The following is a 15,496-nucleotide window of genomic DNA, read 5'->3' on the forward strand; positions in this document are numbered from 1 at the left end:
TTAGTCATTTTAACAATTATTGAACATAAATGAAGGTAAAGAAACTAGTTTCTGGTGTGCCATCCAGCCTGTTAATAAACAAACAGGTGTTAGTTTCTCTCTCTTTTCAGTGGAGGTAACATATTGCTTGAGATTCTCTTCAACTAAATGCTTTTTTCTGTGTTTCCAAGCAAATTATTGGTCATTTTGAAATTTATTTTACATATTGACAATATATAATGCAGTGCAGTGTTGATTTAAAGAAGAAAATCTTGAATTACACCAAGAGAACTAAAATTTTATGGGTGAAATAGCACCATGGGGTGACTTCTCTTCCACCCCAATGCCTTCTCTTCTCCCTTCTCCTCCACCCCATTCTAATTCCCATCATCATCATCATCATCATCATCATCATCATCATCATCATCATCATCATCATCATCCAGGAGCCTTCTACATACACACCTCAAAGTAAGTGTACTTTTCTACCTTTTTTGTTGAATTTAGGCAATTTTTGGTGAGCTGGAACCAATTACCCAAAACCCATTGAAACAATGGTTTCGGTTAACGAGTTTTTCGGTTAACGAGCAACATGCTGGAACGGATTGTGCTCGTTAACCGAGGGACCACTGTATGGGGATTTTAATGTAGTACAATTTTATTTGTCAGTATAATTTAATGACCAGTCAAATAATCGGAAATTACCACAAAGAACTACCTGTATCATACCTGGCCAGACCTACTATATCATGTACTGGACAGATGGAAATATTATACATACTGTATTTTAATTATTAAATTATTGATTTAATTATCTGTATATCAAACAGGAATCCCTGTACAGTATTTACAAATGGAATATTACTTGAACCAGTTCGTTCTTTTTTTTTTTGTACTTTCATGTCAGAATTTTTTAAAACAATGGGATTTTTCCTAACATATGTTGTGATTTTTTTCTTACAGAGTGATGGAGAAGAACTTATGCAGCTAGAGTCTAGCCCTGTTGCTCCTGATCCACCATCTTCTGACTTGGACATGGAAGTAATATTGGATGAGCCACCCGATACAACACCAGAATTTAACTTTGAATTTTCTGATATTACTTCCTATAGGTGAGGAAAAATACAGATTCACTGTGTGGTCATGATTTTGCCCTTTTCATTTGTAATTACTTTGTCATCCATTCATATCATTTTAACAACATGTTAGTGGGGGTATTGTCAGAGTGATCCTACCAAATAATGCAGATTTTTTCGGGTATTTCATCTTCCTCTTCTACAAAGACTGGACAAGCTTGACTGGGAAGTAAGCTGGTAATTTGTGATGAAGAGGAGTTAGAATTAATCTAGGCGATGCTAAAGTCTTTAACCCATAATGTTTTATTTACTTGCATTTGTGAAATTCATCATTACTAATTTCATCTTCTCTACATCAGCGAGGTGGACATTATTGTAAGTGTATACAGTATTAGAACCCATATAACTTTGACCATACGTTCCATTTATAAGTTTCACTTCATGATGTATTGCTATTTATCAGGTATATTGATGTTGGGACTCCCAGTTCATCTATGAGTCCATCCTCCTCCAGCTGCCTGCCATCACCTGCCTCCTTCACTCTGGAGAGTCCTTCACCACCACCCACTACAGCAGACTTTTCAGAATTTTTCCATGCCTCCACCCGGGACTTTTCTAGAGATTTCTCTAATCTCACTTTATCAGGTAAACTGTTATAGCTTGTACTACTTCAATTATTTTTATATTGTATGTATATTTAAAAACAAATAAAGTTTTAATGGATCATACGAGTAGACTGCTGTCTTCTTAGGTTGTGTAAAATATGTTATGTAACCTATATATACAGTAGTACCTGTAATTCACACTCTTTTGGAACCAACTGTTTGGTTAACTTGTAAATTTTGCCAACTAAAGAGTAACTTATTACTGTACTTGGATGCATTGGATCTTGGTATCATGAATCCACAATATTAGGTACATACATTACTTTTGCTTGGACCCAGAACCATAAACTCCAACCATTGTGCATTTACATACCTAGACATAAAACAGACGTCTCATTTTGGACTATATCACAAAAACTGCTTTTTAGAAACAAACGACTTTTTCAGCCTGTAATTTCGGTTAGATAAACTTAACTTTCTTCATTTTATTTTACTCAGTTACATGCACACACAACCCCAAATACATAATAACTAACTACCATGGCCCAAACATCCAGGGGTCATGGCCTATGGCCCAAACATCCGTGGCCTAATCTTCTCTCCACCAGTCAGCTGTCACCAGTAAAATAATGCTCTGGAACTGTTACACCATAATCTGAGGGAAATGCTGTTAAGAATATTAGCATACTGTATGTAATGATGATGTGATCGGCAGTTCTACTAATCATTATTTTGTCATATTCACCTGACTTTGTGTGTTACAGATCGTGAGCAACGGGAACTGTATGAGGCTGCCAAAACAATTCAGAAAGCATACAGGCTCTACAAAGGACGTAAGCGACTCCAAGAACAAGATAAGGAGAGGCAAGCTGCTATCGTCATTCAAAACTATTATAGGCGTTACAAACAGGTAAATTAATTGTAATATAATTTTGCAGGATTAATTCAGATTACGTAGGCTCTGCTATCAAATATATAAAGTTATCTTTGGATGTGGCTATTGTTATGCTATGTTAAGTTGAGATTAATTATGCCTTGCCATACTGTATCTTGACATCATGTGGACTTAAATGCCCTTGAATGAATGATAGGTACAATGAAGTCTCACTTGCTTTTAGAGTGGAGATTATGCATACTTTTCACAATATTACTATTGAAAATTTCAAAATAAAAATTTGGTCATTATCATGTACAGTAAGTTCGCGCTTAACGTTGTCCCGCTTAACGTTGTTTCGGTACTACGTCGCTAAACTTTAGAGACCAAAAAATCGTTTAACGTCCTGGTGATCCGTTACTACGTCGTTTTGCATCGTCAGGGACTACTTTCTACGTAGAAACCACCCTCTCTCATCTGGCTGCGCTATGCTCTCTTGGCTCGTCGCAGAGTCTCAGTGACTCCCCACCCTCCTCCTTTCCCGCCCTCCTTTGCTCCCACCCCCCTCCTTTCCCGCCCTCCTCTGCTCCCACCCTCCTCCTCCTCTCCTGCCCTCCTCCTCCCCCCCTCCCGCCATCCGTCTCCTCTGCTTCACTACCCACCACACACTCGCTCGACCACCTCCGCCCATTGGTGAGTACCAATATAAACTTAGTAGTTTTATATGTATGCACAATTTTCTATAGAAATGGCAATGACTTTCTGTATATGTAATGTATTTCGTGGGGCAAAGGGAGGCTCAGGAACGTAACTCCCGTATTTTATCTATTTCTTATGTGGAAAATTGATCACCTTGACATTTCGTATAACTTCTCATTTTTAGGAACGGAACCCCGACGTTCTGCGAGAACTTACTGTACGATACCTTCACTGTAATGAGCAAACCATCTGGATTTGCTGTAGTATGTTTACTGACTGGAGCAGCTTGCAGGCAGCATTGTGATTTCACATAGACAATACTATCATTGCAATTCAACAATTTTTTGGTACATTAATGGATTTAACCCATTTAATGAACAGTGAATTGTAAATACTGCACAGTATATCATTCTGTTTGATTTATTAAAGTACCTGTAAAAGGGAGCGAGTGAAGCAACATTGCGGCGAAGAGAAAGGGAAGAAAGTTTATTAACTAAAGGAGGAGAGTTAATAAGATGAAATGCCTTTGATTCCACCCTGTCTAACAGTTGGACAGACGAAGAGCTACCCCAAATATGAGAGCAGTACTCCAAGTTAGGACGAATGAATCCCTTATATACTTGAAGCAACTGCTCAGGAGTGAAGTAGCTACGGCATCTGTACTCTTTTGCGTGCTGGTTAAGGATCTGGATTCAGATTTTTAAAATAAGAGTAATTAGTGTTAATTAATGAGCTTTGAAATTACATTAGTCTTATTCTGCAGTGTTTGGCATTTTCCTGTTTTAGTGGACAATTATTTGCTAGGGTAATTTTAAGTTTCTTTCTTGGAAAATGACGTGGATATGATAAATTGTATCTGAAGTAAAAAATTGAATTATGAGTGAAAGAAATTAAAAGCACAAATAGAAACCACAGTGGAATGCCTGCAAAGAATATTGTTAATTAACCGATGGTGTGGAAATGCAAAAATGACAGTACAGTACCACAGCAGTCAACACTGACTTTTATATGCCACCATGCAGATGACTGATTTCAAAAGGTTTGAATAAACTATTGAATAAAGATATAATCCGCAAAATTTTTCAATAATTTTACTCTTAAATTTCAGTATGTGTACTTCAGGCAAATGAGTCGAGCTGCAACATTAATTCAGAATCAGTTTCGATCTTACTGTGAACACAAGCGCTTTAAGAAGAGCCTAGAAGGAGGTGCACACCCCAATGTTAATTTCTCATTAAGGGGATCAAGGGAAACTACCCCCATTCCAACATTAAAGTAAGTATTCTTTTTTTTATAATGCTATGTTATTGTCATTATGTAGTAAGCTGTAAGATCCATACTGCTAGAGCACCTTGACATTTTGGACAATACTTTTTGTACCATGTTGAATCAAGGCCCAAAAATTTACCCAATTTGATTCATTGGTTATTTTAAGCTCAAGGGTCAAAACCTTCATGTTGATTCCAAGCAGCTAAGAGATTTGAATGACCTTGTTAGGTGGTACAGTACTAGTGTCACATTCTTCTCATCAATAAACCAAAGGGGATGAATGTTTTCTGATAATCAACTCTACTTCATGCTCTTTTAAATTTCTTTGTCATTTATTCTACCATATCATATGTATTTTTCTTGTAGGTTGGAAAATACTTTCATATGAAATTTTCCGTCTAAAAAGAAAAATTAATAATGTATTTGCAGGCGGACATACTCCCAGCGCCGGCAGCACCAAGCTGCTCGTAAGATCCAGCAGTTTATGCGCCAGACCAAACAAAAGTAAGTGTAGGGTAAGGTATTCTAAACATATTAATGTATGAGTGTGTTATTTTGCCTGCCTTGTTTCTTAGGATCATCACTTTTGATGCTTGTGTCCATTCTATAGATGTTTTAGTTGGGATTCAAGTGTTTGCTGTGTCATATTCTCTTCTCGATTAAATCCTTATTAACACGATTATGGAGGTTGAGTCCTCAGGATCCTGCTTGATGTCAAGATTTTAAGCGTAGAATTTACCATAGTATATTTATATTTATCTGTTATCAAGCTTATTTAATATATAGTTCCAGGTTTTACACAAACAGTGCATTTTAATGTTTCATTGAGTTAGACACAACAGTAGAATTTATTAAACAGAAACCTGTACACATATATACAGTTAAATTATATACAGTACCTGTAAACCATTGTGTCTTTTAACCAAATCCAGTGTACAATTAAGCATATCATTTATAGCATACTTTGGTCATATAATTAGGGATGAGGGAATAATAACAGAAATATTAATGGACAAAGTTGAGGGTAGGAGGACTAGGGGAAGGCAAAGACTTGGATGGATGAATGAAATTTAAACTGGGTACCCAGAGAGATACAAAACCTTAAAGGATTGATAAAAATAGCATGAGAATGTTAAGGGTGGAAGACTGGTCGCCAGCCCTCAGATATGAGGACCGGTACTCTGATTGTTTAGAACGACTTGTGAATATGCCCACCAAAGGCTGTGGACTTAGGACCCAATGAAATCATAACTATTGTCAAATGGGGCAATAATCAGTAACTCTAGCCCTTAAAAGGGGTAAGAAGGAAATTGCAATTTTGGAAGTTAGCGACTTAAATGTCACACAATGCTTGTAAGATCCGTTCAACCCTGGTCCAGCTACAAACAAAATCACGCAACTAATTCACTTCTCCAGCATTTGGCACAGTGAAAAGACCTCTGGTCTCTACTTTTTCAGAAAGATAAGTACAGTGCAGTACTGGCCTCTTAGTGCAAATTTGGTTTTATTGGTTGGGGATATTGTTCAAATTGTTGCTTTTAAGGTAAGAGTGGATTTTGATCTTCTATTTTTCAAGTGTTTACATGTGTCAACAACTTTATCACACACTAACAGAGGTAGTGTTTGGGAGCCGCCTATTCACTCCAGTGCAATGGGGATTGTGTTCATGAACGATAATGCATAGCTTAGTGCTTCTTATATTTGAGCAATACATGATGTATTGTATCTTGTGTTTTATGGGACCTACTTGTGCACTGCAGTGAAAAATGTGTAGCCTCAGGAGTAAGGTTGGAAGCATACTGGTATTTAGGATCCACTTTTGAGGGTTCTCTGCATACTTTTTGTTCTGTTGGGTTGAATGGGGAAGATCCCTGTTCAGGGGAGGGCCTTGACAACCATAAGTTAGGTTTTAACAGTAGGAGCAATGGGGCACACAAGTAAATCTTGTTTCTCTCTAAATCTGGGCTACCCCTACACACTATACAGCTCCAAGGACCTGTATCCTAACATGTATCCTGTGTATATATATATATATATATATATATATATATATATATATATATATATATATATATATATATATATATATATATATATATATATATATATATATATATATATATATATATATATATATATATATATATATATATATATATATATATATATATATATATATATATATACAGTATATATATATCACACACACACGGGGTCCCCGGGTTACGAACAGGTTCTGTTCCTGAGGACCTTCGTAAGTCAGAATTGTACATAAGTCAGAACACATGCTATATACATACTGTACTTACAAAACAATGTTTAAAATCACACTATATCATAGCCTATGTCCTTATATACATCTAAAATCACTTAATTTAAGACAAAAGAGAAAATAGAATGACAAAATACAGTGAATGAAAGTAAAAAATTAGTCCTCAGGTAATAAAATACTGTAAATTTCAAGTTTAACCCCGTTCGTATCGGCTGGCGTTCATAAGTTGGATGTTTGTAAGTCAGGGACCTCCTGTATATATAAGTGTCCCACAGATTTATGGGAAAATGTGACCACAAACCGTGAATAACCAAATTTCATGCCTGTGAATGATGAGCAGGTATACAATGGCTGTACCCGTGAATAATCAAATCCGTGAAAGTTAAATTTCGCGATTGTTGAGGGTTTTCTATAATGTATCTCTCACTTCATAAGAAGCAAATTCTCACAAAATGTAATTTTAACCTCTCAAATTTTATTTACATTACCTGAAGTTTGCACAAACACAGCTGTGGATCACCTCACATGTAATGCATCATGAGAAAACATCTCGTGAACCATAAGTGCGTGACCAGAATGCATGTGAAGCTTGATGTGTGAAGACATATGTTTTACAGTATTTTTAGAAGACCGAGTTGTGAACTGTTTTTGTGTCGAAGTGTTACGATGTTTCTGTGACCTTCCTCTTCATGATAATGCTCTAGGCTGCTCTTTGCACCCACATGACTTGCACCCAAAGATTTGAGTCATGCTTATTCCACCCAACATCAATTTCTTAACTTCCTTAACTCAAGGTTGAAGAAACCGTAAGTCCAGAAAACTGTGAAGAGGTAACTTTTTCGGAGTGAGAGTTGTGAACTCTTCTAACAATCTGCCAGAGAGTGTTGTGACAGCACCGAGTGAGAGCTCTTTCAAGACCAGACTTGACAAGCACTATTGCAGGTTCAGATACATTCAGGAGCCGGTGCATGCCCAGTACTTGCCAAGAGTGCATAACAGAGACATGACCAATCACCCAAGCGGCTAATGAGCCGATCAGTGGTAAAGAGGATAAACGTAAGTCATGAAGTTATAGGAACATTTGACATGTATTATTTGAGGTGGATGTTATCTCTGTTGCCTGTAGCTAAATATAGGCCAGACATGCCATTTGTTTGGGAATGTGGAACACCAATACAACATTCTCTATGCCATTGCAATTGTCAGAGTGCAAGGAATAAACTCACAATCTGCACCATGGAGTTTGAAGGCCTTGTGGTAAGATAATATGCACTACAATGAAGGCTTTGTGGAGCTGTCATTAGAAATGACTTGAATGATCAACCTTGGCCAAATTGTGAGGTTTGTTGATTTGAAAGAAGCTGATATGATAGAGCTGCCCGTGTCTCATACAAAGGAATTGACTCCAGAGAAATCATTCAAGGTAACACAGCTAGAGGAAGAGGAGGCCAAAGAGAAGAAAGAAGGTACAGTACAGTACTGTATGACAGAACCAGCTGACAGTGAAGAAGCTGGCTCATTACTACATTCTTATTGACCATGTCATACAGGAAGGAAGTGATATGAATCCCAACTTGGAGTGAAGTTACAAATTGCAAAGATGATTCACTCAAAAAATATAGAATATGCATGAAAACTTAATATGTTACAGACTCATTGAAAACTTAATACTGTACTGTACAGTCTCATCGTCAAAAGGTGGAGTTTGGCCATGGCTTGGAACTGAATCCCTTTTTTAGTGTGGAAATCTGTCTTATTATACTGAAATGAATTACATTTTTTTTCTTGTAACACAAACCTCAATATGAATGAGGGGCACTTTATTTGTTTGGTTTAGACTGATGTACGGTAGTTCAGATGCATAGGTACAAATCCTATTTATAAAAATTTCACAAGAGAAAATTAAACTTGGACTTTCAATGTTTTTAAGCAGGCATGGGCAACCATTCCTCAGTCTTGGGCCGCATTATGATTAATTGTATATTTCAGTAAAAAAATTACTAAGACATATGGCTTAATATTTTGGCATTTTCAGCCAAAAATTAGAATTTGTTGAATATATCAGTATAGTATAGGTACTTCTGAGCATAATGATTTCGAATCCATGGTCCATGTGTCGATTGCAGGGTAATTAGTGGTCATAATGATGCTTGGAAGATTTTAAATACATTATTTCAGTGTTAATTACTCACCAACTATGGGTTTCCGAGGTGCGATATTGGTGGTTTTATTTTATTTTGGGAGTAGTTAATGAGTTGAACCTTGTGTGATGACTGCCTGTGACCCCACTTGGACTTGCCCAACCTTAGTAAATTCCCAAGTGACCCTCTGCCACATAGCAGCTAATCCATCAAACAGACTGGGCTGAACTTGGCCCGTAAGATCACACAAGTTAAAATGTTTATATTGTTGACTATTTATACTTATTTCACTGTTACATTTTCGTAGTTGCATACTCTTAGGTGATGGAACAGTAACGAATTGTGTGTGAAGATTATTGTTTTAATAAATTTTGCTTTAATCACCATAAACTGGCTGCATCTACTTGAACCGCGGGCCACATTAAATATAATTTCTCAATCACTCGACAGGCTGCGGGTTGTCCATGCCTGTTTTTAAGGGTTTAGTAAAATTTCCACAACTATTTAATTTGTTCTTATGCAAATATATTTACTCATTTACATTGGAGTAGTTTTATTATTTCACATATGAATGAAATTGTCTTGTGATAAAATTTGTTTTAAATGCTTTATGTTAAAAAAGGAAATTCAAGATGATACTTTATCTTGAATTTAATAGTACTCATATAAAGCAAATAACTTGGTAAAGTTTTTCTTGCAGTTTTCATTGCTCTAGGTAACTTTTTATGTACTGTACATTATAGTGATTTATATAACATTATGTACTCATTTCATTTAGAACAAAGATATTGAGTATAAATTCCAGTATTGTACGTTTTTAAGTTAAACATAATTTCATACAACTTCTCATTATCTATACAGTATATATACAATAATGTACCATCAGATACTGTGAGACTACTGTATTGTAAATTCTATTCTCAATATTTACATCAGTTTCATAGTACTGTATGGTAGTTACCTAGTAAATTATTTAACAGTTATTTATTGTATAAGATATTTTTGCCTGCTGTATCATATACTGGACAGATATTGTAGGTGACAGATATGAATGTTTCAAACTGATACACATGCATGTCAAATTTCACAGCTAACTTAGTCTGACTTTAAATAATTACCTATCAGTGCTTTGTCAGGTTTACTGGGTATGGGACCCCATATAACACAGCCTTCTAATTATTTGTGGTCTTACAAAAAAAAAGAAATATCTTGCTTCCTCGCAGGAAAGCCCGGCATTTATTTTCTTGCTTTATGGAATTTTAGCTTAAGGATAAGAGTTCAGGTAAATTTCTGGGATCAATTTGATCATATGAAGAGAATTTATTGGTTGTACGAATGGTGGTTGGTTTACAGGAAATTGCCTCGCACAAGACTTCTGTTTTGCTTTCTTAAGTCAGATTTACTGCTGGGTTCAGATTGAATACAGCATTATCCAGGTTAACTTGGTGTGCTGTTCCAAAGCTTATTAAAAAATATGAGACCTAAGTTTGCCTAAAATTTTACATCATATTTTAAAATTCATAATTCTCGGTTGAGAGCAGTAAACCTGGACTAGATTATGCATGATTAGTAGTAAAGTAAATTGCTGTCGTCCCGTGGTTGTTGTACTGGTGTAGTGCAACAATCGCTGTCCAATCTATATTTACTTGTTCTCGTCTCTTTTTCGTAGCAGCATATGGGAGTTACTAACGGATAAAACGGTGAGTTAGTCTGAATCAGGCTTAAGGTGACAGGAAGTATTGTTTCAAGTTTTCTGTGTTTGCTGTGTTGATGTTGTGTTGTGTTGTGTTCCTAAGACACCACTCCTAACAAATTGTTGATCCTTTACTGTCATTTACTTTTATTTATTTATGCATAGTTTGTGGCCTTAATTTGATTCTTTTAAGGGATAGTAGTACTATATTAGTTGTAGTTTAGCAGTAAAGTTGGAAGAGCCATATTATTTTTTTTTCTAAATAGTTCATGGTGTGTTTTGGATATTAAATATTAGTTATAAACTAGAGAGCCATATAACCTCCCAAATACTTCAGTATCTTAAAAAAATAATGATCACAGTCAATAGTATATTGTAGATATAAATATTAAAAAAAAAAGCACTGTAGGAGTGGTCGTCCAGTTTGTGGGGCATGTAGTGTCAGTAAAACTCTACTGTCCCTCTATAATTTATTATTTAGATTTTTTTCAACAGTATTTTTATTAGTTTTGAAACCAATTTTTTTTCACATTCAATTTTATATTTTGAGCGAGTATTCTACATATAATGTTAGCTATTTTTTCTTTCTCTCAATAACTGTGGTATAAATTTGTGTAAAGTTTGATCCATAAATGTAATATTGAGATACAGTTATGTGTCAGACATTATGCTTAGAAGTAATAGCACCTACTTCATGTGTTGCACTGCAAGACTCATTTGCCTGTTTTTAATCCAGAGTATATTGACTAGGTGCTAATGATTACATTGGTGTAGCCTTGTTTACCTTCTTACAATTAGTGTAGATCCTATTAAAATCAGCTGTTGGTGTTAAATGTATTGTTAAATATTTGTAGCTTCCTTTCCAAAGAAGTGAAGATGGTAATGAACTGTAGTTAGAGTTCTTATGCATTATGTGGTTCTTGGCACTCCAGATTACAGAGAGAGCGAGCGCAGGCAGCAGAAAGAGAGAAAGTGGGCCAGGGGTGTCAGGCGGCGGGCCAGGGGTGCCAGGGACCAGCAGTGGGGGCAGCAGCAGTTCAGCAACCCCTCCCTCCCCTTCTCCATCAGCTCCCTCCAGCACGGGCGGGCCCCTCATCGGAGCACTCCCACCGCGACACAGACCCTTTGCTCTCGAGCACAGCCCATGCACCTGACCAGTGAGTAGCAAAAAATTTACTTTTATTTTGTATAAAATACATTACTTTATTTATCATTAAAATATATACAGTATAGTCTTCATTTGCGTGGTCATTTGAACCCGTGGAGGTCCGCGTAATGACCCTTGAAACATTTTACTGTCATTTTTCAATGCTAATTACTTATCAACTATGGGTTTCCAAGGTGTGATTTAGGGATTGTGTGTTATTCTGAAAGTACAGTACTTAATTATTTAAACCCCTTAAATTTCAATTCTGAGAAAAAAGTATATTTTGGCCAAAAATTTTGTAAGGTGTAAGACAGGGGTGTCAAACTCATGGCCCGTGGGCCAAATGTGGCCCTTGGGATGGTCAGGTGTGGCCCGCGGGATGACGGTAAAATTTATCATCCCGTGAAATTATGAAAGAAATAGATATAATCATGTTTATTTAGTAAAATGAATTTTACATACTTAAGATCAGATAAACCCAAATGAGGTATTCCTGGTAAGCCAGGTAAGGCAATGTGTGAAGCTTTAAACTTCAATCCTGCAAATAAGAATTGGGCCTCGAAAGGTATTGAGTTTGACACCACTGATTTAGACCCACTAAGTATATAGATAATGTTATGGTAAGTATCAGAAAAACACATAGGCATGGCTAGGTTTATTACAAAGTGATGAAAATGGTACGCTCAATACTGTAGTCCACAAAACATGGAGCTATGCTTTCTTTATTTGAGTCCCCCGTCTGAGGAGTCCGTTTTCCCATTGCTTCAGGACGCCTGAGTCCTCCGTTTCTCTCAATCTTAGAGTGCACCTGAGACTTCGTTATTCCTTAGTCATGACACAGAATTTGAAATTCCAACTGGGGTTGCAATTGTTGAGGCAACTTAGATATGTCTGATTACAGCAAATGTGTTATTGTCAATTTGTAGGTGAAAGATTTTATCCTCAATAGATGTAGGTGAATCAAATGGGTAAAAACACATGGATGCAACTGCGTGACAACAAAATTCTCGGCTTGAAAAATGCGCTATAACAGCAGGTGTGCAGATTTTGATGGAGTCGTTATAACGAAAATTGCGATAACCAAGTGCGCTATAACCAAGGGATGACTGTATACTCTAGTCTGGTTTTATGCGGATATTTTTCACGCGGAAGGCCATTTACGCGGCACCTGTCAACAAAAATAATTATTATTTACACGGTAAATTCCATCATGTACGTGGCAAGCTGCAGGGCGAGGTGTTGGGCGCTGAAGTCCGCATTGACATCAGGGCCTTACTATCAGCCACACCTTCTCCATTTCATTGACTTTGGTTAAAATTAAGTGCACAAGCAAAAAACAACCTTACCAAAAATCATTTCTCTATGTTAAGAACTGAGGTCGTGCACACACATCCCCCTCAAAAAATTATCCCCAAATTCTACCTTCAGAACACTTCTAGGGTTTATACATATCTCCATACCAAATTTCAGCTGTTCATCTTCAAAAATGTCACTGTAGATAATGAATAGACACAAACACACACAATCACTAATTTGGGTTATTGAAATTTTTCATGGCAAGTTTTTCAAACTATAGTAATTATATTTGTATGTGCTAATTACAAATACGCTTTTCTTGTATATAAAAACAATAATGTTCTTTTATAGAAATGACCATCAGGACTGTCATTGAAGCCATCGGATGGGAAAATTGCCAAGTATCCGTGGAAAAAGGCAAGTTGAATCTCAAACGCCGATGCTCAAGCATTTCTTGCGGACAGGACCTGACGAGACTGATGAGTGTTCAAAGTGGTGCATCAATACAGTGGACAGAGCTGCCCAGAGCTCTCTGATACGTGAACCTCCACCTGGCACTTTGTAACTGCACGGACTGTGGATATTAGCGATGCAGGAATAAGGGACAGTAAACTCTGCCACTGTGTGTGTGTGCTCCAGCTCTAGTGACCTTAACAAGTCAAAACATTTCATTTGCATATTGTGATTTGCCTTTCTGATAGCAAAGCTACAGTAATTTTAGTGCATGTGTAAGGATTTTTTTATGTGAATGGTTATAGAGAATATGTATTATGCTGCAAATCAACCAGTCTAAATTCATCAGCATTCATAACCTGCTGATTCCAAGCTACCATCACTGCCTGTTATGATTTTGCTTAAAAAGAGGTTTAGCTGAACACATATTGTTGCTTACATCCCCAAAGATTAAAATAAGATGTATTATACATAATAAGAATGCCTAAGTTTATTGTCTCACAATGGATGATTTGTATTATTGATTTATGAATGACTACCTCATTTGAAAAGTATTCATATTAATTGGCATACATGAAGTAGCCATTTTAGTAAAGTTGCTGATTTGATTCTTCATGTACTTCGTTATGAAAAAATTATCCAGTAAACCTGCTGGTATAAAAGTTCCTTTGTTAAACTATTTGTAGGCCAGAGCTGGATTGGGGGAGACTTTAAAGTGTGATATTTAAGTTAAGAGTAATAGTTCTTAACACTAACCATTGGATATTGAGTGAATAAAGTTCCATTTGCACATGGTTATGTGAGTGATAAATAAGAAAGAGCCTCTAGAGGTGCATGAACAACTTTATCCAGCTGAATATTGCTCTCTGTGGATAGTAGCAGCATATATCTGATGGGGAATTGCTTTTTGAAAGAATGTAGTCAGTTTTTTTTTATCTTCACTGTTTTAAAGCATTGTACAAATTATTCCATGCATCACTGTAGCCAGAATAGTGCATAAAACTGGAAGGCTTATATGGCAATAATACTGCATAATGTTATTGGAGATAAGTTCTTCCATAATATTCCTTTGGCCTTAATATTTGTTTGAAAACATGTATTTAACAAAATATTTATAAATAATTACATTGTCAGAAGCAAACTATTTTTAAAATTGATATACTTGATATTCAGTGTCATCAGAATAGATGGAAGGTTTTTCCCTTATATTTTGACATATGAATTTCTTATATACTTAGAGAAAGATAGCTTGAGCTAATGTGCTTTCAGTGAGCAATTGATACAGTTGAAACAGGTAAAGCTTATACTATATACTACAGTATATATATATATATATATATATATATATATATATATATATATATATATATATATATATATATATATATATATATATATATATATATATATATATATATATATATATATATATATATATATATATATATATATATATATATATTACATACTGTACATACATACATACATACATACATACTGTATATACATACAGTAAACCCTGGATAACTCGGCATTTGATAATTTAGATTTTTATATGACTCGAAACAGCTATACTCTCGGTATTTATTTAAAAATAACAAGGAAAAAAGACTTAAATTAAATAATCTTGGAATATTTAGTGTACACTTATCCCCCTGTATTGCAAATTCACTTATTCATAAAAATTATTAGTATCCCTGTATTCAAGATTCGCAATCAAAATTCGGCGATCCACGAAGCTGTTAGAATTTTTTGACTGACCATTGATAGATGCATATCTCCTGCACACACTCCATGGTTAATCCGTTCTGTAGTGTGTGCCACAACGTCCTCCCCTTCTTACTCCACCCATTACGTGGATGCAGGGTGCTGTAGCACCCCAATATTTTGGTTATAAAGTGCTATACATTGCACCACAGAGTATCTTTGGCACCAGAATTAATATTCAGCACTCCCTGGTAAAATTTGGTTTCCACTGTACTGACCCTGTAG

At 35.9% G+C, this 15,496-nt stretch overlaps 1 protein-coding gene across 10 annotated transcripts in view; it reads left to right on the plus strand.

Moving 5' to 3' along the window:
• Positions 1-14,838, plus strand: part of LOC121861421 (calmodulin-binding transcription activator 2-like) — a 74,238-nt gene extending 59,400 nt beyond the window's left edge. For 6 of the 10 annotated variants that reach the window (XM_042359132.1, XM_042359133.1, XM_042359129.1 and 3 more), the window contains 7 exons: positions 943-1,091; positions 1,519-1,700; positions 2,425-2,570; positions 4,342-4,508; positions 4,932-5,006; positions 11,548-11,765; positions 13,403-14,837. In XM_042359132.1, the coding sequence (XP_042215066.1) occupies positions 943-1,091; positions 1,519-1,700; positions 2,425-2,570; positions 4,342-4,508; positions 4,932-5,006; positions 11,548-11,765; positions 13,403-13,587 (1,122 nt within the window). In that variant the 3' untranslated portion in view covers positions 13,588-14,837. Of the gene's footprint in view, positions 1-942; positions 1,092-1,518; positions 1,701-2,424; positions 2,571-4,341; positions 4,509-4,931; positions 5,007-10,584; positions 10,616-11,540; positions 11,766-13,402 lie in introns of all 10 variants that reach the window. The other 4 variants (XM_042359134.1, XM_042359131.1, XM_042359130.1 and 1 more) reach the window with 3 other exon arrangements.
• The last annotated feature ends 658 nt before the right edge of the window (positions 14,839-15,496 follow it).

The sequence above is a fragment of the Homarus americanus genome, unplaced genomic scaffold (genome assembly GCF_018991925.1).
Source record: "Homarus americanus isolate GMGI-L3 unplaced genomic scaffold, GMGI_Hamer_2.0 scaffold24260, whole genome shotgun sequence".
NCBI lineage: Eukaryota > Metazoa > Arthropoda > Malacostraca > Decapoda > Nephropidae > Homarus > Homarus americanus.